This window comes from Mus pahari, chromosome 4 (assembly GCF_900095145.1).
Source record: "Mus pahari chromosome 4, PAHARI_EIJ_v1.1, whole genome shotgun sequence".
Classification (NCBI taxonomy): Eukaryota; Metazoa; Chordata; class Mammalia; order Rodentia; family Muridae; genus Mus; species Mus pahari.
Window position 1 is genome coordinate 80281651 of NC_034593.1, and position 27380 is coordinate 80309030.

At 46.9% G+C, this 27380-nt stretch overlaps 1 protein-coding gene across 1 annotated transcript in view; it reads left to right on the top strand.

Annotated features, from left to right (window-relative positions):
• The window catches only part of She (Src homology 2 domain containing E), a 26182-nt gene extending 6711 nt beyond the window's left edge, over positions 1 to 19471 (top strand). Inside the window, exons 3-6 of the mRNA XM_021196787.2 lie at positions 12188 to 12493; positions 15153 to 15294; positions 15927 to 16046; positions 18467 to 19471. Of these exons, the coding sequence (XP_021052446.1) occupies positions 12188 to 12493; positions 15153 to 15294; positions 15927 to 16046; positions 18467 to 18650 (752 nt within the window). The 3' untranslated portion in view covers positions 18651 to 19471. The remainder of the gene's footprint in view (positions 1 to 12187; positions 12494 to 15152; positions 15295 to 15926; positions 16047 to 18466) is intronic.
• Positions 19472 to 27380: the final 7909 nt, after the last annotated feature.

Genomic DNA, 27380 nt, shown 5'->3' on the forward strand with positions numbered 1-27380 from the left:
TCCTCCAGTCTCACAGCAGTCCTCCAGTCTCTCGCAACAGTCCTCCAGTCTCTCAAAGCAGTCCTCCAATCTCACAGTGGTCCTCCAGTCTCACAGCCATCCTCCAGTCTCACAGCAGTCCTCCAGTCTCTCAGCAGTCCTCCAGTCTCACAGCCATCCTCCAGTCTCACAGCAGTCCTCCAGTCTCTCAGCAGTCCTCCAGTCTCACAGCAGTCCTCCAGTCTCTCAGTAGTCCTCCAGTCTCACACCAGTCCTCCAGTCTCTCAGCAGTCCTCCAGTCCTACAGCAGTCCTCCTGGCCCCAGCCTCCTAAGGGCTTTCCTCCCCTTCTTCCCTCAGTTCCCTGAACCTTTTGTGAACAGTTATGTTAGGGAGGCCCCTTTGGGGTGTCAGCAACCCACAGACATTTGTTCTCTGTTTGAACCAGGTGTGTAATAACCTCTGTCCAACACACAAAGTGTCTCTATTGGGCAATGGTGGTGCATGCGTTTAACCCCAGCACTGGGGAGGCAGAGGCAGAGGCAGAGGCAGGCGGATCTTTGAGTTTGAGGACAGCCTAGTGTACAGAGATATTCTAGGACAGCCAGGGCTACACAGAGAAACCCTGCCTTGAAACCTAGCACCTCCACCTCCCCCCTAAAAAAAAGGAGAGAGAGAGAGAGAGAGAGAGAGAGAGAGAGAGAGAGAGAGAGAGAGAGAGAGAGAGAGAGAGAGGAGAGATAGCTTCTTTGAAGGCGTGTAGAAGTTTCCAGAAGTGCAGCTGCCTCTCTAATGCTTCCCCTTCCCCCGGGCTTGGGATTGAACTCTGGACTTTGAGCACAGCAAACCAGTGTTTTACAGTTGAACAGCAGCCCCACTTCCCCTTTATTTATTTATTGACCACAAAAGTTCTTTAATCCAGCACTTGGGAGGCAGAGACAGGCGGATTTCTGAGTTCAAGGCCAGCCTGGTCTACAGAGTGAGTTCCAGGACAGCCAGGACTATACAGAGAAATCCTGTCTCAGAAAACCAAAAAAAAAAAAAAAAAGCTCTCTAAAGCAACTGTAACCACGTCCCTGTTGTTACTAGGTGAAAGACAACCTCAGAGGATTTCAGGCTTGTCCCACTTGCAAGACCTCTTCATAGATGGGTCAGGTGCCTGCCACTTCATGTGTGGGAATCAAAGGGCAACCTGTGGGGGTTTGTTCTCTCCTTCTACCATGTGGCTTTCAGGAATTGAACCTGAGTCAATTGGAAACATGCCTTTTTACCCGATAAGCCATCTTCTCCCCCTCCCCCACCTCTCTCTCTCTCTCTCTCTCTCTCTCTCTCTCTCTCTCTCTCTCTCTCTCTCTCTCTCTCTCTCTCTCTCTCTCTCACACACACACACACACACACACACTTTTTTTTCCCCAAAGAGACAAGATCTGCTCACTGTGATTTTTAAGCATGCTTTTTGTTTGTTTGTTTTTCGAGCCAGGGTTTCTCTGTGTAGCCCTGGCTGTCCTGGAACTCCGCTGGAACACCCTGTAGACAAGGCTGACCTCGAACCCAAAGATTCACCTGCCTCTTCCTCCTGAGTGCCAGGATTAAAGGCGTGCGCCACCACACTTAGCAAGGTCTGCTCACTGTGTAACCCAGACTGGTCTTGAATTTAAAGCAGTTCTTGTGCATCTGCCTCCTCAGTCCTGGAGTTATCAACGAGCCTCTAAGCCTGCTATTTGGGTTGTGGCTTGGTTGGCTTTGTTCATTTGTTCTGAGAGAGGCTCACTATGTATCGATGCTGCCCTTGAACTCACTGCTGTCTGCCTTCTTTAGTTTCTCAAGTGCTAAGATTACAGGGATATGGGATTGCAATCTCTCACTTGACTTCACGAGATTTTTTTTCAGACATAGACGAAGAATTTGAGTTGAAACCTGCCACTCCAAATTGAGTGTTTCAGGGCTCTGAAAGACTTACTTTAAATAATCCCTGCAAAGGCATTGCAAACTTGACCCAAAGCCAGGCCTACAATCTCCTCAGATTCATGTAAAAACTGGGCCTGGGGTAGCAGCTTGTACCTGTAACCCCAAGACTTGAGAGTATGAGACAGGAAGATACTGAACTCAGGGCCAGCCTTGGCTACACATTGAGTTCTTATTCCCCCACACACCTACCAAACTTGAAAATGTCTAATATGGGCCTGGAGCAGTGATGATGCACACCTTTAACCCCAGTACTTAGGAGAGGCCAGTGGATTTCTGAGTTCGAGGCCAGCCTGGTCTACAGAGCAAGTTCCAGGACAGCCAAGACTACACAGAGAAACCGTGTCTTGAAAAACATAAATAAATAAATAAATAAATAAATAAATAAATAAACCCAATATGAGATAAATATATAAGCTGCACATGGTGGCACAAATCTTTAATCCCAGCACTCAAGAGACAAAGCCTAGCTGATCTCTATGAGTTCAAGGACAATCTGGTCTACAAATCAAGTTCTAGGCCAGCCTGGGCCACATAATGAGACCCTATCTCAAAAAAAAAAAAAAAAAAAAAAAAAAGAAAAGAAAAGAAAAGAAAAGAAAAGAAAAGAAAGATAACTTTAAGAATATTTAGTAAGCTAGGCATGGTGGCTCATGCCATATGTCACTACCACCAGCACTGGAGAGGCAGAAGCAGGTAAATCTGTGAATTCAAGGCCAGCCTAGTCTACAGAGCAAGTTCCAGGACAGCCAGGTCTATACAGAGATTGTTTCAAAAGAAGAAAATAGTGTTTAAATTTGAGTGTTTATTAAATTCTTTGCTTTATTTTTCAATAGTATGGATAACTCAAACTAAAAATATAAGATTGACTTATTCAATAGTTAGTTCAAATGAATTAATAATATAAATTACTTTCAACAAGTTGTGGTTCTGCAAGCCTATATTCCAGCACTCAGAAGGCAAAGCAGGATGATTAGTGTTAAGTTAATGACAACCCTATATTATATCTAGAGTTCTGGTCCAGATAGTGGAACCCTGACTCAAAAGAAAGATAAACAAAGTTTAAAATTACTAATTTTTAAAACTAGTCATCTAAAAATACAATGCTTTTCTCTTTAGTTTAGGTTAACATCTCCTCTTCCTCCTCCTTCTCTTCTTCCCCCTCCTCTTCTTCTTTCTCCTCCTCTTCTTCTTCTTCTTCCTCCTCCTTCTCCTCCTCTTCCTTCTCCTCCTCTCCCTCCTCCTCATTTTTCTCTACTTTTTGGGGGTTTTTTGAGACCAGAGTTTTTCTGTGTAGCCCCTAGCTGTCCTGAACTTGCATTGTAGACCTCAGGCTCACAGAGTCACCTGCCTCCCAAGTGCTGGGATGAAAGGCTTGGGCCATCACACCCCACACTTCTTCTTTAAAAATGCATAGCACATATACTATATGCATATATGTATATGCATGCATCACAAAGACAGGGTCTCACCTTGTAACTTGGGGTAGCCTGGAACTCATTGTGTAGACCAGTCTGGCCCTCCATCTCACAGAAATCTTCTGTCTCCTGGGTGCTGGGATTGGAAGACCCAGTTTAACCTTTCACTTTTTAAGATTTGGTTTGTTCTTTGCGTGCTAGCTCGACAAGTCCAAGGTCAGAAGTTTCCCATCTTTCTGTTTTGTGGGGTTTGTGTATTATGCAGTGATGAGAATCTAGCCAGTGCTTCAGACCACGCCAGATAAATGCTGTACTTCTGGGCTCTATCCCTAAACCCAGAAACATGCCATACAGCCTGAGAAGGATGGGTGCTTTAGTTCACTTGGTTTTTTTTGGAATGATGTGAAAAATGTGCTGAGGCAACTTAATTGTGGAGTGTTGTAACCTGTACGGCAGCCTCTGTGCTTCATTTCCAACCTGTGAAGTAGAAATAACATGAGGCTTTAATGGCATCTTGGAGCATCCTTCATATTTAGCTCAGTGGTACCGCACTTGCCTAGCATGCCTAAGGTCATGGGTTTAATTCCCAACACTGAAAAAAGAAATCAGTATCTCGGGCATAAGGCATGTTGCCCATGTTATTGCTCTATAATATCCCACAAATAGTTCTTAGCATTTATTTACTGTGAACTAGGCTCAGTGCTGACTGTGCAGGTATAAGAAACAGGATCTTCGTGTTCCCTGACCCATCCGAACATGAGAAAACATACTTAACGCCAGTAAAGAGAAACATACATTAATGAAAACTAATAACTAACTAGGTGTTGTAGCTTGCATTTATAATCTCAGTACTTGGGAGGCTGAGGCAGGGTAACCACTGGGTAATTCCATGTCAGTCTGGCCTAAATACATAGCAAGACCTTGTCAAAACCAGGGTGGGGTGGGGGTGGGGGCCTAGGGAGAGTGTATGTGTGAGGTAGCTCAGTGGTTAAGGGTATTCACTGCCTTTGACCCTCACCCCCACGTCAGGAAGGTCACACCTGTAAGTCCAGCCTCGGGGAATCCAGAACCTTCTGACCTTTGCTGGCACGTGTACATATACACATTAATGAAACTAAATATTTCTTTTAAGAAGATAGAAAAATGGGGAGAGAGAAATGTGGTAAGTTCCTCTGAAAACTTGTAACTTGCAGAACTTAAGAATTTACAAGCAAATTCCTCTTGGGATTTATCTAAAGGATTATTAGTAAGAGCTCATGGCAGGGCAGAGTATAATTAGCATAAACCTGCCACTTTTCTGCTAAAGTTACAGGAGTATTTTCCCTGAGCAACAGATACATTTACTCTGTGTAATTTAGCAGTGTGGCCTTTAGCCACATAATTGAAACTTTCAGGCCAGGCAGGTCTTCAGGCGTTTCTCAGACAGCTATCAATTAGTGTAAGGAGTCCCCCCACAGGAGACATTACACTTCTACTCTTCAAGGGCTTTGAGCTACCAAACTTGCCGAATAACCTTACCGAATACTCCAGCAATGGTGTAAAGGCAGGTCCTGCTAAGCAGTCAAGGAAATCTAGGTCCAGAAGAACGAAATAAGTTGTCCGAATCACTGGATGGAAGGGAGAGGTCCCAGGGCGTACAGCACCCTGTCCCTGTGGCTTTGACTATTCAACTCCTAGCAAAAATTGTTTTTAAATTAAACTTTTTGTTTTCCCTCCAAGTGATGTTATCGATTTGTTTAAATAGTCAGGTCTGAAGGACAACCTCAATGTGTGGGTCTGCATATTGTAAAAAAAAAAATCCACATGAATTCCTGGCTGTTTCTTGGTATCAGAGATTGAAGCCAGGGCCTCACACCTGCCCCGAAGCACTCTGCCATTGACCCGTACCTCAGCCCAGTCTCTAATCTGTCTCTCCTTGGTAGATTTCAGGGTGTCTGAATTGCCTCTGCCTTTGTTGAGTATCTTGAGTTAGCTGATAGGAGAACGCTAATCAGACAGACAAGGCGCTTGCTGGTAGAAAACCCAAGTAAGACAAGTGTGAAGCAGCCCCATTTCTAACTCCTAGGGGAAAATAGAGCTCCGTGAGGCTGTGTGTTTAGTGATTTAGAAACATGAAAGGAATTGTGGGAAAGATATGTTATTTAAAATCGTAATTAAAATACTACTTGTGTGGCTGGGACCATGGCTCAGTGATTTAGAGCACTCGCTGTCTGCTAACCTATTCATCCAGTGCATCTGCTGCCCTCTTCTGGCCTCCAGAGGTACTGCATACTCATGGTGCACAGACGTATGCAGGCAAAACATTCATACATGGGGCAGGAGAGATGGCTCAGTGGTTAAGAGCACTGACTGCTCTTCCAGAGGCCCTGAGTTCAAATTTGACAACCACATGGTGGCTCACAACCATCTGTAATGAGATCTGATGCCCTCTTCTGGGGTGTCTGAAGAAAGCTACAGTGTACTTACATATAATAAATAAATAAATCTTTTTTAAAAATTCATACACATAAAATAAAAATAAACCTAGTTTTTTTAATTAAAAAATTTCAGGAAGTCTTTTTCATAAAAATACATATAAAGTAAGGTACAATAAATGAGCTTGGCTCCCCACTCAGCACCTCACAGGACAGAGGCCACACAACCAGAATCAGTGGACGCCAGGACTTCTGTGAGGCTCTGGCCATGACACACTTGTGATATGCATCCCAGAAAACATAGTCACTGACTGTTGAGAGGGAATGCAATTTTTAAAAGAGAATTCTGTATAATACAGGGTGGTAATAGCAGTTAAATTTGTTGCCAGGTGTGGTTATTTACTCCTGTAGTCCCAGTCTCTGGGAAGCTGAGGCAGGAGGATCACTGCAACTTGGAGGTCAACCTGGACTACAGAATGAGACCCTGCAAAAACAAATTGGCTACTTAAGAAACATTGGCCTCCTGCCACATAAACGGCTTAGTTGTGTGTGACGAGCATGGAGGGCTGGAAAGGGAAGTTTCCTAGCTCGGGTTAGGTTAGGCTTTGTACCAATCAGCTGCCATTTTCTCTGGTTTGGGGCAGCCCAGTCTCAGAGAGGCTGCGAGGGAGTGTTTATCTTCTGCCCAACCCCAGCACCCTGCTGTCTGCCACAGTAAACGGCCTCTATCGGCAGCCAGGGTGTAGCTTCCTCTTGCCATTTCCTCCTTCTCAGGCACATTTCCTCTTGGAGGCAGCTCTGCACGTCAGGGGCTATTCTCCCTGCAGGAAGGGTCGGCTTGCAGCCCTGTGATTGTTTCAATGTTTCTATGGCGCCTCAGGTTGGGGACAGCCAGGTGTTGGAATGGACTGGAAGGTTAATGCCCTGGAAGGGGGAGGTGTCTAGCCTCCTTCCCGCCCAATTAAACATTGTTTCAAAAGATGTTTTACCAATATCTCCAATCCGGGGCCATGCAAGGAAGGAGTGGTTTCAGCTTTGAGCTTTTCAGTTGGCTCCTAGTCCATTTCAAAGGGAGGGATCAGGAGGACCCCACTGTAAAGAAATACTACACACATCAATGCCAATAACTCTGCCTCATTTGAATGCAAGTCTATTGAAATTTCCTTATGAGCAAGACCTCTACCCTAAGGATGGACTCAGGACATGTATCCTAAGGATGGACTCAGGTCATCTACCCTCAGGATGAACTCAGGACATGTATCCTAAGGACGGACTCAGGTTGTGTATCCTAAGAATGGACTCAGGACATGTACCCTAAGGATGGACTCAGGTCATCTACTCTCAGGATGGACTCAGGACATGTATCCTAAGGATGGACTCAGGACATGTACCCTAAGGATGGACTCAGGACATGTATCCTAAGGATGGACTCAGGTCATCTACCCTAAGGATGGACTCAGGTCATCTACCCTAAGGATGGACTCAGGTCATCTACCCTAAGGATGGACTCAGGTCATGTACCCTAAGGATGGACTCAGGACATGTACCCTAAGGATGGACTCAGGACATGTACCCTAAGGATATGTGTATACGTGCTGCCTGCATGTGTATGTGCACACCATGCGTATACCTGAGGAGCCCAGAAGGTGTCAGGAACTGGAGGTACAGAAGGCTGTGAGGCTCCATATGGGAGCTAGGAACCAACCCTGGGTCTTCTGCAAGAGCAGCAAGTGCTCGTAACCACTGCGCTGTCTCCAACCCTGAAGCCAGGATCTTGAGAAGAACTTTCTAAACTGGGCATAAATAAGTTCTGATTAGAAACCTAAAAATTCTAACTGCATCCCCTGGGTTCCTTTGTGTGTTCAGTTTCCTTTTTCTTAGTTCTTGAGAAAGGATCTTTTACTTTTTTTTTTTTTAAATGCCAGCCTTATCGCAGCCGAACCAAGACCAGAGCACGTGTTTCTTGTTTTTCATAGCCACGTCTAGAATAGGTAATGAAGCAAAAGCCATGGGGTTGAAAGTCAAGAGGATAGGACAAAAGACACAGCCCTGGCCTCAGACAGCCCAGGCCCCTGACCTGGTGTCAGGTGAGCAGGGGAGAGTCCGGCCAGCTACGCCCACAGCTACACCAACAAAGTGTCCTTTGTTCAGAGATGAGGCCAGGAAAGATTTGTCCCACAGACTGGGCAGAAGTGGGTAAGACATAGCCTCAACTTTAGCTGCTTTTTAGACTATCCTAGTAGTTTGTACCCATCTGGCTGCCAGACTATATCCCACCTCTGAAGCTAGGTCCTGTGGAGGTGAGGAATGTCCAGGAAATGTAATAATGTACCTAGTGTACCAATAAACCTCAATACAAACTAGACAATTAACAGTTAAACAACTAGCCCCTATAGGACAGAATCAGCAGTGTCTGGTGCCTGGCCAGCCTGGGCCAGGGGCCTTACCAGGTCACCCTTACCAGGTCACCCTTACCAGGTCACCCTTACCAGGTCACCCTTACCAGGTCACCCTTACCAAAGGGAGCCTCTGCAGATCCAATGTATTACTCTTATGTCTATTAGCGTGGACTTGCACGGAATCGGAGGCAGAGGTAGTTGCTGACAGAGCCCTGAATCCCACAGATCCAAACCTTACCCTAGGAATAAGTGATCACTCCCACCCCACCCCACCCCACCCCCACACACTTTGAGACAAGGTGTCAGTATATAGCCCTCGATGGCCTACAACTCACTATGTCAACCATGCTGGCCCAGGACACACAGAGGTCAGCTTGCCTCTATCTCCTGAGTGCCCAGCCAAAGGCATGCATCACCATGCCTGGTTAGAGTTTGCCCTCTTGAATTTAGTGGCTTTCTTTGAATAACTTTCTCCATTCGTTGTCCTTCCTCTGTTATAGAACTCTTACTGTCCTTCCTGGCGCCCTCCCGCACGCAGCACGGCAGTCTTCTGCTCCTCTTCTTGATTGCCCCACCATTTCTTCCCATCCTCCCTTGCTTCTGCCACTCACCCTTCCCTAGAATCCTGCCCTGGTGTCTCTGTCCTTTCAATCTGCTGCCCTCTTCTCTAGAGGTTGCTTTTATTCTCACAGTATTAACAGCCACGTGTGGCAAGACTCTCCGTCACACATGCATGTCCTCTGCCTGGACATCGTGCCGTGCCATCCCATCATTACACACCTGTGTGTCCCGCCAACATAAGCAAGGCATAGTGGGCCCTGCCCCAGCCACCTCTGCCAAGTTGGAAACGTGTGTCAAAAACTGAGTCCCCAGTGGTAAAAGTGTAAGGCAAGAATGGGCGGGGACTCCTACGGTAGCTGTGAGCTCTGAAGGCCATCAGAGGACCAGGAGGAAGGAAAGGCTTCCCACAGAGAAGGTGTGCAATGGAATAGACATCCCACAGGTACTAATAGACATAAGAGTAATAGTCAGGGGCTGGAGAGATGGCTCAGCGGGTAAGAGCACCGACTGCTCTTCTGAAGGTCCTGAGTTCAAATCCCAGCAACCACATGGTGGCTCACAACCATCCGTAATGAGATCTGATATGCTCTTCTGGGGTGTCTGAGGACAGCTACAGTGTACTTATTTATAATAATAAATAGATCATTGGGCTGGAGCGAGCAGAGGTTCTAAGTTCAATTCCCAACAACCAGATGAAAGTTCATAACTATCTGTACAGCTAAAGTGTATACTTACATACATTAAATAAATAAATAAATAAATAAATAAATCTTAAAAAAAAAAAAAAAAAAAAAAAAAAAAAGATTGCTAGGCAGGATCTGCAGAGGCTCCATGGTTAGGGCGACCTGGTTAGGGTGACCTGGTAAGGCCCCTGGGCCAGGCTGGCCAGTCACTAGACACTGCTGACTCTGTCCTGTAGGGGCTAGTTATTTAACAGTTCATTATCTGGTTTATATTGCAAGGTTTCTGTTACTATGTATCATCCAGATCTTTCTCACTTCCTCCATCCTAGACAGTGATGTTAGAAGTAAGGGTCAAGTGACTCACAGATATAATTGTTAGTCCCCGTCTTTACGTTTTGTTTTGTTTTGTTTTTAATGCCAGAAGTGGTGACACACACCTTTAATGCCAGCCCTGGGGAAGCAGAGGCAGGTGGATCTCTGTGAGTTTGGAGCCAGCCTGGTTCTCTACAAAGTGAGTTCCAGGATAGCCAGGGCTACACAGAGAAACCAAAATTTTAAAATGGTTTTACACTGTACACAGCACAATCCAAACTTTTGCTTTTGAAGGAAACTCACTTCCAGATGAGTTACATATACCTGTAATCCTAGCACTTGGGAGGCTGAGGTAGGAGAGTCCTAGAGTTCAAAGCCATCTTTCTCTACATAGCAATCTCCAGGCTAGCCTGGACTACATGATACCCTGACATCTTCGAAAGCAACCAAGCTGGGGCTGGAGAGATGGTTCAGTGGTTAAGAACACGTACTGCTTTGGCCGAGGACCAGAGTTTGATTCCCAGAACCCCAGTCCATTGACTTAGAACTGTCTGTAATTGGTGCTCCGGGGGATCTAGTGCCCTCTTCTGGTTTCTGCAGAAACACACACATAATTAGAAATACATAAATCTGAAATCTTATATTTATATATATATATAAACAGGGCTAGAGAGATGGCTCAGGGGAGGTCCTGAGTTCGGATTCCAGCAACTACATGGTGGCTCACAATTCAGCGCCCTCTTCTGGTGTGCAGGCAGACAAATCACTTGTGTACATAAATATATAAATCTTTTGAGAGAGAGAGAAACAGAGACAGAGAGAGATAGAAACAGAGACAGAGAGAACACAGACAAAACCCCAGTGCTGCCTGCCTCTGGGCTTTTCCCTTCTCCAGCTAAGGTCTTCTCCCAGTGCCTTCCTCGTCTCTGGCTTCTGCCTCTGGAACACTCCTCTCTCGCCCTGGATGGCGATGCACCCCATATGTCCCCTGCTTCCCTATCTTCACTCAAGCAGATTTCTCCACTGGAAGTGACCTTGTCCACCAGAGTCAGCTCATCTTCCATTTTTCTTCCACTTGGAGCCCATCCAAGCGTGGTGTCAATGTGTAAGGCTTCCAGCACACAGCTTCCTGCTGTCACTCCAGGCCCTGCCGCACACTGGTCTGGGTCACTTCCTTAAGCCCCATGTGCTTCAGTTCTCTTTAACATGGGGGGAACACAGGAGTATTTATCTCTCAGAATGGCTTTGAGCATTACAGCACGGAGAACAGTGCTTGCCTCCAGGGGAAATGGCGTAGAGGGATCTTATTTTCTACCTCAGCACTTTTATTTGAGTTTCTCCTTCAGTCATAGACTCTGTGACTGTGTCTGGCTCCCACTGCTCTAAAATTGTCTGAATCTTAAGAACCCTGGTGGTGGCTCTCACCTTTCATCCCTGAACTCAGGAAGCAGAGGCAAGCGGATCTGTAAGTTGAAAGGCCAGCCTGGTCTACGTGGTGAATTCCAGGCTAGCTGGGGGCTACATAGTGAGACCCTGTCTCCAAACATACCCAAACCTGATTGATGCTTTCCTGGTGCATTGTAAACAATGCCTTCAATACCATACATGGCTGATTTCCCTTACAATACTGTAATCCAGGCCTCCTGTCAAGAGGTATTAGTAGAACTAAAAGTAAGCGATACTCAGAGTACACACTAGACACTCTGCCACCCAGAGGCCACCTCTCCATTGCCCTCAAAAGGACCCTGGAGGCCTCCTGCCTTCAGGCATCCCTCATCTTAGGCTTGGCTCATCTGTCATGCTGAGATGTGTTTTCTTCTTCTTCCTTTAAAAAAAATTATTATTTTATGTATGTGAGTACACTGTAGCTGTACAGATGGTTGTGAGCCTTCATGTGGTTGTTGGGAATTGAATTTTTTTAGGACCTCTGATCCCTCCGGTCAACCCCACGTGCTCAGTCCCTGTTCACCCTGGCCCAAAGATTTATTTATTATTATAAATAAGTACACTGTAGCTATCTTCAGATGCACCAGAAGAGGGCATTAGATCTCATTACAGGTGGTTGTGAGCCACCATGTGGTTGCTGGGATTTGAACTCAGGACCTTTGGAAGAGCAGTCAATGCTCTTAACCACTGAGCCATCTCACCAGCCCAGGTATTTTCTTCTTAAACATGTCTTTTTAGAGCTGATGCTCAGCAACTGCACAGACCATCTGGGGACTGTGATATTTCAGTTTGTGTGCATATTGTGCAGTAGCCAGGAACATTCTGGAACACTTCCCCCTTTGTTTCTGCAGCATGGCCGAAGAGTAGTCAGCCCAGCCCAGAACAGAACAGTCTTAGAGCATTCTGCTGCCTCAGCCAAGGGTAACTGGGTTACCCATGGGTTTACCCATGGGCCTTATGACACCTGTCCATGTCCATTTGTTCCATGTGACCTGTATGCCTGATTTTCAGAAATCAGACGACGTGGTTCCAAAGACCCCCTGGTGAAGGCCCTCCAGCTGCTTGATGGCCCGAGTGAGCCAGGGGAGACTGTGAAGGTGGAGGCCACGGCCAAGAGACGCAGCTCCAAGGACCTGCTGGGGAAGCCGCCACAACTATATGACACCCCCTACGAGCCTTCGGAGGGTGGCCAACGTGTGGCAGAGGTGAAGGCGCGGCCAGTAGACAGCAGGCTGCCAGAGGGGGACGATCGGCCCGCTGCTGAGTACGAACAGCCCTGGGAGTGGAAGAGGGAGCAGATCGCGCGAGCCCTGTCAGGTGAGGTGCAGCGCCTGCCTCACCTAACCCAGCAGCGCTCCGCTCTGGGCTCCCTGCCACAGTGTGGCTTTCAGGATGCCCGTGCGGTGAATGGTGGTCAAGGGGGCGGGGCGAGCACACCCATCCCCTAGCGCAAGTTCACTCAGAAAAAAGTCCTCAGAAATCCAGAGTAGAGTACTAGTTACTAGAGGCTCAGAGAGGGGAGGAGGAAGAGAGAGGCTGATGGCCATGTCCAGCTCCAGGGGGGCATCGACCCTGATGACCCATTGCAGAGAGGGTACTGAGGACGACTTCACAATCGCCAGATGATGCTAAGTGCTGACTGCATCAAGTCCATTCCCCTTGTGCTCCTCACGACAAGTCTTATTTTTATGACATTTGTTTGTTTGTTTGTTTGTGGGAATGAGTGTAACATGGTAGATGAGAAGACAGCCTGGGAGGGTCGGTTCTCTCCGTCCCCCATGTGGCTCCCAGGAATTGAACCCAGGTTGTCAGGCTTGGTGGCAGGCACCTTTACCTGCTGAGCTATCTCGCCATCCCACAAGTCCCTTTTTTAACAAGGCAACAACTAAGGGAGGGAGACAACTAAGAATAATAAATAAATAAATATTTTAAAAAAGTGTCAGAGGGCTAATTGTCATTTTTTAAGGTTTATTTATTGTTATATGTAAGTACACTGTAGCTCTCTTCAGACACACCAGAAGAGGGCATGGGATCTCATTACAGATGGTTGTGAGCCACCATGTGGTTGCTGGGATTTGAACTCAGGACCTCTAGGAAGAGCAGTCAGTGCTCTTACCCGCTGAGCCACCTCTCCAGGCTCCATATCTAGATTCTTAGTTGTCTCCCTCCCTTAGTTGTTGCCTTGTTAAAAAAGAGACTTGTGGGATGGTGAGATGCCTGCCACCATCTAGACAACGAGGCTGAAGCTGTAGCCTTGTTTCCCAGCTCTGTCCACTGTGTAGCTGCTGGGGATGCCTTCAGGGCTGTTAGAAAAGCCTCCTTGATCACTTGACACTGATTCCCCACCACTGAAGCTGTGTAATTGGAAACCGCCTTCCGCGCTCCTTCCCAGCCTTACTTGCTCTTCAAGCCTGTGAGACGCTCACTGTGAAACAGTGAGCCTGGGAGAGGTAGATTGACGGGCCACTGTGGCTGCGAGTGAGAATGAGGCTAGATCAGTTTTGTTGTCATTGAGACAGGATCTCACTATGTAGCCCAGGCTAGCCTCCACCTTGCAATTTTTTGCTTCGGTTTCCTTAGGGTGTTTGTTAGAAGCTTATGTTACAGTTCCCAGCTACAGATCGATTCCTTTAGAAAGTAAAACCTGAATTGAAGGTAGCGTCACATCTTCAAATGTGGACCTTTTGTTGAGGGGCCAGGGAAGCAGTCTCTTATTTAGTTAGCTCAGGCTAGCCCCAAGCTCCTGAGTTCAGCCTCACAAGCATCACAAACCCTGCTCATGTGAGGGTTTTTAAGCAATTTAAGGGAGAGTTGTTAAACAGACTTAAGAAAAGAAAAGAGCCAAGTAGTGGGAGTGGGTGGGTAGGGGAGCAGAGGTGGGGGGAGGGTATAGGAAACCTTCGGGATAGCATTTGAAATGTAAATAAAGAAAATAATAATAATAATAAAAAAAATTAATTTAAAAAAAAAGAAAATAAAAAGAAAAGAAGAGAAGAGAAGAGAAAAGAAAAGAAAAGAAAAGAAAAGAAAAGAAAAGAAAAGAAAAGAAAAGAAAAGAAAAGAAAAGAAAAGAGAGTGGAGGCGGGGAGGGGGGTGCAGAGATGGCATTTACTGATCTTGCAGAGGACCTGGGTTCACTTCCCAGTACCCACGTAAGGCTCACAACCGTCTGTAACGGCCACTCCCGAGACATGCTTTCTTCATTTGGCTTTCACAGAATTGGCTTTGCCTTTGCTTTAGAATTTTTAAGGTGTCTTTTCCCTTAACAGCCAAGCCAGTTAAACGTAGAATCTGAGTGCTGGTCTGGTCGGTGGTGCATCCTGTAATCCCAGCACTTCCTAAGTAGCAGCAGGGTGGCGAGTTCCTGGCCACCCTGGGCTGCGTCCTAGTCCTCCTCCTCGGCCAGGCCTGGGGCTCAAAAGCGCTAATGTGTCAGCCCATGCTTTGTTCTGTTTATGCCTGTGCTGGGAGTTTGTCTGTCTTGAGCTTGTGCGTGTGCTGTCACGGTCTCTGTGAGTTCACACCTGTCTGGCCTGCGGTGTCTGCCAATGCTATTTCATTAAAATCATCTACTACAGGAGGCTCTTGCAGGCTCCCCCCTTCCTCACGGATCCCTGAGCCTTGAGGAGAGGGTGTGATACAGGCATCCCCTTCATGGCTGAGAGCTCCGGAGTCACTATGAATTTATGTTTAGTCTTAAAAAAAAAAAGTATTCTACATGTTTTTAGAATAAAGTACATGCTGAAACGCAAGTCTCCTCTTCTGTTCACAAACTGTTTCTACTGATGAGTAACTTCAAGAGGAGACACTAGCCATGTAGTCAGGCGTCCGTGACAGCAACACAGCAGTGGAGGGACACTGCTCTTCACTGGAAGGCATGTTCTTCCCTAACCTAAGGCAGGCACAAGCTCTTTCCTTTGAGGGCTACATGGCTGGCCTCCATGTTCTCCAGTGTTAAGTGATGGCTTCCTTCCAGTCCAGTTTGAGGGATCTGATCGACCTCCAGGCAGAGAGGACGCAGGGAGACCGCACCACTGGCAGAAGACCTTGAAGCCGACCCTGTCAGACCACGGTGACGGGGAGAAGGTGGACCCAGGCCTGGCCCTGGAAAAGCAACCGTGAGTCTCCCTCACTGACTCTGCCACAGCCTATGTAGGGTCCCCGGGTCCTTTTTGTGTATGATCCCTTTGGTTTATGCCTTCTTGTCTGGGTGGAGCTTCTAAATGCGGTGTGTTTGCTCAGGATGGAAGGCCCTGTATCTCAAGAAGCACGTGTAAGCCTCCTTGCGTACCAAAGGGAAGCTTGCTTTCTTTTTAAATGATTGGTTTATTTTTATTTTATGAGTGTTTACCTGCCTCCATACACGTGTGATAACCAGAGACCAGAAGATGGCGTTGAATCCCCAGGAACTGGGGTTGCCGGTGGTTACGCGCCACTAGGTGAATGCTAGAACCGAATGCAGATCCTCTCTGAGAGCAGCGGGTCCTTTTAACCACTGAGCCATCTCTCCAGGCCCCAGAGGGAAACGTTTCAAACACCCTCCCTCTTGACTTGACCGTGTCCGATTGAGAGGCTCTGTGAGCCAGGACCACTAGAATGGGCGTTGTGTCCGTTCTGAATGTGAGTCGGGATCTACTGAAGCTGTTGACACCTTGCAGAAACTCCTTTCAAACCCTGCTTTAGTTGGGTGATGTGTCATCTGCATTTGCACTGTGACACCCAGGCCATGTTTCTCTCTCCCCCTCTGCAGTTGGTATCATGGCGCCATTAGCCGAGCTGAGGCTGAGAGCCGACTACAGCCCTGCAAAGAAGCCGCTTACCTGGTGCGGAACAGTGAGTCAGGGAACAGCAAGTATTCCATTGCACTGAAGTAAGTGCCTCCTGCCCCTGGGTTCCCTGTCTGAAGGCAAGGCCCTGCTATGAGAGTCTTTCCTCCCTGGGGTAGATGCAAACAAGTAAAATTTGAAGGCCAGTCTTAGGGGTGTGACTGACAGAAAACCAAAGGCAGCAGAGGGCGAGACCCTGTGATCAGAATGCAGAAATGATGCTGGAAAGTGACCCCAGTGTCGGTCACAGATGTGGTCCTGTTTTCCTATCATCATACATTAGTACGCATTACCAAACCTAAGGCCTCTTAGAAGAGAAACACTTCCTGATAAAAAAAAAGTGTTGGGGCTGGAGAGATGGCTCAGTGGTTAAGAGCACTGGCTGCTCTTCCAGAGGTCTTTGGTTCAATCCCCAAGACCCATATGGTGGCTCACAACCATCTGTAACTCCAGTTCCACTGCCCTCTTTGGGCCTCTGTAAGTACCAGGTACAGACATATATGTTGGCCAAATGCCCATAACATAAAATAAATAATAATATCCTTTAAAAAGTGTCTGGGGTTGAGGGCTATAGCTCAGTGGTAAAATACTTGTCTAGCACACACAGCCTTAAGTGTATCCCCCAGCAGTGAAAAAAAAAAAGTCAATAAAATTTAAAAGATAGTGCAACTTAATCTCTTCTGTGTTTTTAAAAGATTAAAAAAATTTTATAGCCGGGTGTGGTGGCACATGCCTTTAATCCCAGCACTCGGGAGGCAGAGGCAGGCAGATTTCTGAGTTCAAGGCCAGCCTGGTCTACAGAGTGAGTTCCAGGACAGCCAGGGCTATACAGAGAAACCCTGTCTCGAAAAACCAAAAAAAAAAATTTATGTCAATGAGTATTCTCCTTCATATACATATGTGTACCACATGCATGCCTGATACTCATGGAAGCTAGAAGAGGACATCAGATGCCCTGGAACTAGAGTTACAGATGGTTGTGAGCCTCTGTGTGGGTGCTGGGAACTGAAGCCAGGTCTTTTGCAAGATCAGTAAGTGTTCTTAACCACTGTCCCCCACTCCCACGATCTTTTTTTCTTTTTTTCTTTTTCTTTTTTTTTTGGGGGGGGGGGGAGGACCATACAGCGTCTCTCTATGTAGCCCTGGCTGTCTTGGAATTCAATTTGCAGACCAGGCTGGTCTCAAACTCACTGCGATCCTCCTGCCTCTGCCTCCTGAGTACTGGGATTAAAGGCGTGCGTCCCCAAGCTCTAGGCTGCTTTTTGTTTTTTGAGGCAGGGTCTCACTGTGTAGCCCTGACTGATGCAGAACTCCATCTCCCCGTCTCTGCCTCCCCACTGACTCTCAGATTGCAGACATGCTCTGACATACACAGCTTCGGGCATTTTTCTTTATTCCCTCGTAAATAGGAGGGACCCTAAGGATTGTTGGATCCTTGATTGTCAAAATGCTAGCTGTGTTTGATACTTGTTTCTCCTGGAGAAGAAAGAAATGCGGAGCCGCCTGCTGCTCCGTCTAGATGTGCACAGAGAACTCACTTTTGCCTGGTGGTCTTGGCAGAATGTGTCTCATGGAAATTCTCATTGCTCTGTGAATTTGGTGGCTCTATATTGGAGGATCATTGTCAAGAGCCCTAACAGCACTTCCTTCCTGAGGAAGCTGAGCCCCTGCAGCTGAAACAATCGGACTGGAAGGGAAAGGAGGGGGAGGGGCACCAGAGTAATATGGCTCCAAAAATGGGCCGGGCCACGTAGACAATACCAGGAACAGCCACCGCGCTCCTGAAAGCTGTGTTTGGGATTCAGTGTTTGAGCCTTCAGCGCCAGCTGTCACTCTACGCAACAAGGACTGGCCTTCCCTCATGAGGGCAGGGGCCAGTGGGCAGTTATTGTTGTTATTAGTAGTAGTATTCCTTTTGGGAAAAATGTAGGGCTGGTGAGATGGCTCAGTGGGTAAGAGCACCCGACTGCTCTTCCAAAGGTCCGGAGTTCAAATCCCAGCAACCACATGGTGGCTCATAACCATCTGTAACAAGATCTGACTCCCTCTTCTGGAGTGTCTGAAGACAGCTACAGTGTACTTACATAGAATAAATAAATAAATCTTTAAAAAAAAAATGTAGGAGAAGAAACCACGCGTATCTTTTTACAGTGGAGAGGGGGTTGTAGATGAACTGCAGCAGGCTTGGACTCACGCACTGGTCTTCCCGTTTGGGCAGCCAAAGGCATTTACTTGGCTTTTCCCCTCCAGTCCTGACCACTGATGTGTAATAAGATACACTGATGTGTAACAAGTTGGGGTGCCATGCACTTGGGCTCAGACACTTCCAAATGCTCCACCAGAGTGTTGGATGCTTATGTAGAAGAATTTCAGGACAGGAAGGGGAGACCATCCACCCTTTGTGAATCTGACCAGGATGGGCGGACTGTCTGCTCATTCACGTCTTCTTGTTTTCTATCTCCAGGACTAGTCAAGGGTGTGTCCACATCATAGTGGCTCAGACAAAAGACAACAAATACACACTGGACCAGACGAGCGCTGTGTTTGACGGCATCCCTGAAGTGGTGCACTATTACTCCAACGCGAAGCTGCCTTTCAAAGGCGCAGAGCACATGACCCTTCTCCACCCAGTGCGCAAGCTCCACTGAGGTCCAGCCAGCAAGAGCCCAGCACCTGCGAGGCCGTCAGCACCCACCAGCATCCTGTGGACAGGACTCTCTGCTGCTGCTGCAGACCAGGAGCCGGCGCCTAGAAGTCAAGCGGTCTGTGGTCTTAAATCCAGGACACAGTGGTTTCTGATCCGTTCTTTCTCTCCCTACTACAAGAAAGTGTCGCTTGCCTGTCGCCCTCTTCCTTGGACTAGGAGTTCTGTTTGGAGTGTGACTCTTAGGCGAGGTAGATCTAGAGCTCAGGAGCACTGAGCTTGTCCTTGGTGCTGTTTTCTGGAGTGCCTGGCCTCTGGACGACAGAGAACCTCTAGGTCTTTATGAGTCACTGCTAGGCTGGAAGATCCTGCCGTGTGAGCCCCTGGTGAGGAAGTGGATGGACAGTGGGAAATAAGAACGACGGACAGGAAAGCTGTCTCTCTCCACGTCCTGATGCAGCTGTGGCCTTCACACAGCATTCACAACCTGAGGACTTCACAAGAGTATTATTTGGCCGGCTCTCCTAAGTATTTGCTTTCTCGATTTCTCTGGACATTCTCATCCTTCGGCAGTAAATCAGTGCTATGAGCAGAAATTGGAGGGAGGCCCCCAGATTAAAGTGTTGCCAATATAATCAAGCAGTGGCATCCTTCCTATAATTCTGATTGTTATTAAGTGCACTCCAAAGATTTGATTTCTGACTTAAAAAAAAAAATTCTACAGAGCTCAACACCTGTTTTGTTATTGGATAATTACATAGCACTTCAGACAGCTTTTTTCTTTGTGTATTTTTGTTGCATGAAATCATCTTTAAGATTTCTTTCTGAAATTAGATTTGCTTTGTTTGTTTGTTTGTTTGTTTGTTTTTCGAGACAGGGTTTCTCTGGAACTCACTCTGTAGACCAGGCTGGCCTCGAACTCAGAAATCCGCCTTCTTCTGCCTCCCGAGTGCCGGGATTAAAGGCGTCCGCCACCACCGCCCAGCTTGCTTTGTATTTTTTGGCAAAAAAATTTTTACAACAAAATTGGGATCCAATTGTAAGAACTGAATCACTGGTCTGAAAAGATTGCCCCTGATGTACATACAGAACAAGCCAATATGTGTCCTACAGAAACATTTTGAATAATATTGTAGTCTGAGGCTGTCTCTTCTGCTCTCTAAGACACTAAATCATTGCATGTTTATCTGTGATCTGTGTACTGTGGGAAATCCCACAGGAGGGGCACGCTGTGTGTAGGAGCTATTGGGAATGGGTTAGACCAGAACTGGAGGAACGTTTTGTGCTCAGATTTGTAAACTGGACCTCAAGACTGTCCCACCCTCAGTGGAAACTGAATGTTTGTAGCTTCTCAGATGCACAAAAATACTAACCATAAATTGGGTGTGGTAGCATACAACTTTAATCCCAGCACCCAGGAGGCAAAGGGAGGTGGGTCTTTGTGAGTTTGGGGTCAGCCTGGTCTACAGAGTTGCAGGACAGCCAGGGCTAGACAGAGAAACCCTGTTGCTCTGAAAATCCAAAACAACAACAACAACAACAACAACAACAAATCTGGTCAGATTTCTTAGGGAAGCACAGCTCCGTCCTTAGCCCCTCACTCGGCCATCCTGACTGAAATGTAGGAAGACTTTACTCCTGTGTCAGTGGACCTTAGCCAAAGGGTTGTGTGAGATTTTGTTTTAAAAGGCTGAAAGGGACTTCTCAGTGGAGCACAGCGGCCTGCACGAAGGCTCTTCTCACAGCTCTGACAGTCATTTTGGCTGTGTAGTGCAGGGCTCTCGGTTTAAGTTTTCAGTAGCCACAATTCCGCCCAGCAAATGTCAGTCATCATTTATTACCTTGTATATGTGCAGGGTTCACTGTGTTAAACCTAGTTTAGCTCATCATTCTAGTCATGAAGCCTTACTTTTTGCTTGGCCCTCCCTACTCAGCAAATGGAGCTGTCGTCTTTAATGGTAATCATATCATAAAATGTTTCTGGGTGGGGAAGGATTTGGGCGCACACCTAGTGGCTCTGATGAACACCCGCCTGACAGGTCGGTGTCACCTGGCCTCTGCCACATGCCCGGGCCTGTTCCCTCCATATTTGCTTTACATGATTGAAAGTGGAGGAGACAGTTTATATATAGTCCAGTCTTCATGGTAGGGCATGGGGCTATAAAAAGCAAAAATACTGTAGATTAGTGGAAGGCCAGTGAGGGAGATGTTAAAGCTGCTATTTTCTTCTTAGGTTGTGACTCAAGCCAGGGGACTCACAGCTGGGTGGTGGCATAAAGTACCCTTCCCTACGGGTCTAAAAAACAATTAAACCCAGCAGGGTATCCTAACCACTCACTAGTGAGCCTGGGCCAGCTGGGGCTTGTCCTCTGAGCTCCAAAAGATGGAGCTTTTGTCCTTCTCCTGATAAAGGTATTTTCCTGTTCTCTTTATTCCTTTGAATTGATTCTGTCTCCGGGGGGCGGGGGGGGAATTTTTTCTTCTGGTGAACCCTCAAGATGCTGTGAATATCTATAGCATCTAGAGAGCTGTCCACTTTTTCTCCTTTAGCAAAATGTATTTGTAAAAAGTGCTTTGTTTCAGGGTTAGACTTAGACAAGGACCCCTGAGAATGGAAGGCATCTGTAATCCAGTTAGCTGTCCAGGAGGTCCAAGAGTCCAAAACTAGCCTTGGTAACAGAGCAAGGGGGTCTCCAGAAAGAATACAGGAAGGCGAAGGGCGTTCCTACTTCCGGTAATAGCATAGCAGATTCTAATCACTGCCTGAGGGGGCGCCGGCCAGTAGGATGTGCTGAGGAGGCAGAGGCAGGAGGAGTTGAATTTGAGGTAACTCTTGGGTTACACCTTGGGCCAAAGAAATGGCTCAGAGGTGGAAAATGCTGCACTTGGAGAAGACCCTAGTTAGTTCCAGTAACCACATGCTGCCCGGGTCTAGGAGATCTGGCGCCCTCTTCTGGCTTCTGAGGGTACTGGGCAGGAACATGGTACACATACAAGCAAGACATTCATGCACATAAACTTTTTAAAAACCTGAATGAAGGAATAAAAACAATGGAGGAAATCTGGTGAGTATGCACAAAAGCAAGTGGTGGTAAAGGCACAAGTGTCCCTTCAGGTTAATGAGAGTGCTTTAATAGGCATCTGTAAGAACAGCCTGTATTCTTGGCCATTTAGAGTCTGCGTCTGCTGTGCTGGAGTTCAGTCACTGGTCTCTGCCACAGGAAGGGGAACTGGGCAGAGAACCAGTAGAGAAAGCTGGCTGTTCTCAACACAGGTCCTACCTTAATAGTCCTTGTTTGGTGTTTAGATTATTTACCAGCGTTACCCTGTTGGACAGATCTTAATGTTTAATTCAAGAACAACTGTAAGTCATTCTTTGCTTATTAGATGAGTCTGTTAACATTTTCGTTAGAAGCTAATGACTTATTTTTCCTTGCCTCAGTCAAGAAGCCAGTGCATCTAGGCTCACCCCCCTCCCCCTCCCCCCCTCGCCCATCTGATACTTAGGATTTCACTGCCCCCTCCTGGGACCGCACAGCCGTTGGTCACCTTTCTGTCTTCTGTAGCCAGCACCCATTTAACCTTAAACTCCTTTGGGATCGATCTTTTTTCTTCTCGTTGCCACCTACATCCCACTAACTTGGCCTTGAAGAAACTTGACCTGTATGAGCCTTCCCTGTAATTAGCTTCTGGTTGTCACGGAACCTACACAATGAAAGGTGGTGTTCTACTGCCATCTACTGGGCTAAGAAAAAACTGCAGTTGAAAAATAAGTTGTGCATTTAGGGTAGTTTGTCTCAAGGATTTTTGATACAGTCCATAAATCAAAATAAACGATGACACAGCAGTTGCCATCTTGAAATGTGCCCTTTCCTATAGAAAGGGTGTTTTGACTCCCAGTATGCCCCTGGACCTAGGCTGGGTCATGTCGTTCACAATCTTAATTCTATTTTTTTTTTTTTTCTTTTTCTTTCGAGATAGGGTTTCTCTGTGTAGCCCTGGCTGCCCTGGAACTCACTCTGTAGACCAGGCTGGCCTCGAACTCAGAAACCCGCCTGCCTCTGCCTCCCAAGTGCTGGGGTTAAAGGCGTGCGCCACCACCCCTGGCTCTAATTCTATTTTTGAAGACTGCATTGTCAACAGGTCACTAAGGCAGGGATCATTCTGTTAGGCTCTTAACTGTTCCAGATGCTGTCAGGAGGATTTGACATTTAAAATATCAACTGATACGTCATTTTAACTTTTTAAAATATTTAAGCGATTGTAATGCAGGTGCCTTGGCAATTGGTGTTGTAGTGGAATCTTATAAGTTGCTGGTTCTCTTCATGGGCAGCGTAGCTGCGCCTTCTGGAAGATGGTTCGCCCTGAAGTGTTACTTTCAATAAAGGCTTTGCCAGGAAAACAGTCGTTTGCTTTGTTCAGTTAGTTGCTGTTTTGGTCGGTCAGTCTGTTGGTTGGTTGGTCCGTTGGTCAGTCGGTGGGTCTGTCTGCTGGCTTTGTTGTGTTGTGGAGATGGGTGGCATGTGCCAGGGTTCTGCCACTGAGCTGTACCCCGCTCAGTGAATTGGTTCCATTCATCCTGACAATCGCCTCCCTTCATGAGAAGCACTTCCTGTGCAGACACCTACTAGAGCATTCTGTGAAACTGCTGATGCCGGAGTGTTCCAACGCAAAGAACAGCCAGCAGCTGAGCCTCCCCCTCACTTCTCACTCTACCGCCCTGCCACTCAGTATCCCTGGGGAATACAGAGCAGTGCGGTTCTTCTCTGTGGTTTAGTCTTCCCCAGCATGTCTTTTGTTCTCCTCCTTTGAGCATCACAATTAGATTCGTGTGAATGTGTGTGAGAGAGAGTGTGTGTATGTGTGTATTAGTGTATGTGTGTAGGTGCGTATGTGTGTGAGTGTGTGTGTATGTGCCTCTGTGTGTGAGTGTGTGAGTATGAGTGTGTGTGTTTGCATGTATGTTGTAGGAGTGTGAGTATGTGTGTCTGTGAGTATGTGTCTCTGTGTGTGTATGTGTGTATGTGTGAGTGTATGTATATATATATATATGTGTGTGTGTGTGTGTGTATGAGTATATATGTATATATGTGTTTGTGTACTAATGTTTATATATGTATGTGCATATGCATGTGTATATGTGTGTAAGTGTATGTTTATGTGTGTGTCTGTGTGTGTATGTATGTGTCTGTGTGTATATGTATGTATGTGTATAAATTATTGTATGTGTGCATAAGTGTGTATGGTTGTGTATGTATGTTTCTGTGTGTGTGAATGTATGTATGTGTGTGAATTTTACCTATATAACTGTTGTCCTAAAACTTGCTTTTAGACCAGGCTGGCCTTGAACTCAGAGTTACCCTGTTTCTGCCTCTCCACTTCTGGGGTTAAAGTTGTGTGCCACAACTCCTGACTTTTTTTCATGTTTTAAAAAGCTATTGTATGTTTAGTAATGTGAAGAGGGGTGGTTGGTATGTGCACCTTTCTGCAGAAACCGGAGGCATCCGGTCCCTTGGAGCAAGGGCTACAAGCTCATGGATGTGTACGTGCCCTTAGCTGGTGAGCCTCTCTCCAACTCTGGTTATTTTTATTTGTGTGGATGTGTGCAGTGTCTGCAGATGAAAGAGAGGGTTCTGGATCCCCAGAATCTGGAGTTATGTGGCACTGGGAGTTGGAGTTGGTCCTCTTCAAGAAAAACAGTTGCTCTTAGCCATCGAGCATCTGGTCTTATCTTCTGCTGAGATATGATTTGCCACCAGGTGCTATAAGTACCTATTGTTTTTCTGAATTCGTGTGTAAGAAAAGAGGATGTTTACATGCAGCAATGCTCCTTCTGCCCCATCTGGAGAATCAGAGTAATGCTTTTTTAGAATTCAGACTGAACATATTTGTAAGAGCCCAGGTTTAGGTCCTGAATGTTGAATTCCTGCACTGTGAAGGGGCGAAGGTGTTAGGAACCTGACCTCAATGCTCAGCTGATCAATATGTGTCCTGGGTCAGTCACATGGGAAGCAACAGGCAGACCATGTCGGCCTCAAATCCAGGTGTTTGTCAGTGCTGGTGTTGAGACAGGGTGGTCGTGTTGTTTATTTGGTTTTTGTTTTTTAATGTAATCCAAGCCTCTATAAACTTAAGGTTCTCCTGCCCCTACTGTCCTCGTCCTGGGATTGCCGGTGTGTGCCCATGCCTAGCCTGTGTGGCTTTTAATTGCCACGCCTCTACTTTCCCTTCCAGGTCATATACTCAACCTACAGAACCCTTCACATCTGCAGAACAGGATCAGTAAGGTGAGGTCCTGGGGGATGCTCAGGCTTAGAGCACCGGCTGCTCGTGCAGACTTCCCTTCCCAGCACGGATGTGGCTCACAGCTATCTGGAACTGCAGTTCCACAGGAGCTGCACCTCTACGGACTCTGCGATCATATATTCAAGCAAGCACTCATACACTAAAATAAGAATAAACACCGAGTTTTGAAAACACACCTCTACTCCCCTATATTTTTGGTTATGAGCCTAGCCTTTAACAGCTGAGCCATCTCTCTAGCCCACACCACTCTATTCTCTAACAATGGAAATGTATCAGGCCAACTGGACATGAAGGTTTGCAGTGCTGAGCAGAGTTCTCCCCCAGAGCCCTGGAAGTCTGAGCTCTCCAGTAAACCTGGGCCAAGGCTAGAGAATGTGCCCCTGGGGCAGCTGGAACAAGAGAGAGAATGGATGGCTTAGAAAGGGAAGAGGCACCCCCTACCTTTACCCATTAATGTGAAACTGGGCACCAGCCCTCTGTGTTCAGTCACACCTCTGGACTGCATCCCAGGGGACTCAGGGACAAACAGGGAGGACTCTCCCTCCAGGACAAAGCTGGGCTGAGGCTGACAGGTGACCTCCTGGCCCAGGCAGCCTTTCCCCCATCCAAGGAGCCCCTCCCTGTTCTAGGCCCCCTGGGCCCAGACTGTCTTGAAATCCCGCAGACTGCTGAAGCTCTAACCATTTGTGTAGGGTTACACTGAGGAGCTCTGCTCTGATGCTGGAGGGTCAGTTCCAGTTTCTTTACCCACACTGTGAGTCACAGTGAGCTCACCATTCACTCACAATGCTTCCTCTGAGACTTTTCAATGACTCACTTTGCCTTCTGTTACATGTGCACAAAGGAATAGGACTACTGATTTGAAATAATTACATTTAAAGATGCATTACTGCAGCCAGGCGTGGTGGCGCACACCTTTAATCCCAGCACTCGGGAGGCAGAGGCAGGCGGATTTCTGAGTTCAAGGCCAGCCTGGTCTACAAAGTGAGTTCCAGGACAGCCAGGGCTATACAGAGAAACCCTGTCTCAACCCCCCCCCCCAAAAAAAAAGATGCATTACTGCACTTGCAGATTAATCAAATGAACCACTGTGGTACAGGCAAGGAAAGGCATCCACAGAGAGCTAATTGACTCCCTGGTCTCCAGTCTGGGCTACATGATGGAACCCTGCCTCAAAAAAGGAGAAACAAGTAAGACAGAGACAGAGAAAGTTAACCAAGATGTGTTCAGTTTGGATTATTTTAAACTAATTTTCCAACTAAAACATCGCTTCTACAACTCCTGTCTTTTAAAAACAGAGTATCAAGCTTTAGTATAGGGTAGTGTGAGCCACTTCATACCTACCACCCCCTCCAGGACAAATGCCTTTGGGAGACTTTGGCCCTTGCTGGGTTTCTTTGGTTGGTCAGTTTTTAAAAATAAAGATGGGTTTACATTTGCATACCATCCTTGGGCAGGGCCCGCACTAGTTTTCTCTGTGCTGTTTCAATTTTAGTGTGTGATGCCCAACTGACTGTTAAAGACTCAGTCTGGCTACATGACCCAAATTAACCTTGAACTCCTGGGTTCAAGTCATCTTTTTGCATCAGCATTCCAAGGAGCTGGAACCACAGGTACACACTGCTGTGCCAGGCCTCATAGACAAATGTTCTGAGACAGTTCAACCTACTAAAAACATAGAGGGAGGCAGGGCACAGTGCACTCACCTCGAATTCCTGCTCTTGGGAGGCAGAGGCAAGTGGATCTCTTTGAGTTCAAGGCCAGCCTGCTCTACAGAGCTGGGTCTATATAATAGGAGATCCTCCTCAGGAAACCAAAAAATGAAACAAAGACAGAAAGAGAGATGAGATTGTAGCTTCTTAATGAAAAGTTTCCTTTCATTATAGAAACAATGCTCATGGAAAATGTTGCTACATAATGCACATAAAGGGAAAGAGAAAGCCTGGGTCCACCTTGACTTCACAGACGTTGTTCTTAGGCCATTTTGCTGGATGTGGCTCAGGTCCGAGGCAGCTGTCCCCAAGAAGAGCTGCACAGCAGCCACCAGTCCCTGCACTGCTGCCACAAACAGCCTGGCTGGGATAGTGCCCCACCCAACTCCCAGGACATTATCATCCCTGGAAGAGAGGAAGTAAGAGCAGGAAATCAGGGGTTCAAGGCCACTCTCAGCTTCGGAGAAAACTGGACACCTGAGACTCTATCTCAACGAGAGAAGGAGGAGGAGGAGGAAAAGAAAAAAAGGAAAAAGAGGAGAAAGAAAGAAAAGAAGGAAGAAAGAAAGAAAGAAAGAAAGAAAGAAAGAAAGAAAGAAAGAAAGAAAGAAAGAAAATTTAATCCCAGCACTCGGGAGGCAGAGGCAGGCGGATTTCTGAGTTCGAGGCTAGCCTGGTCTACAAAGTGAGTTCCAGGACAGCCAGAGCTATACAGA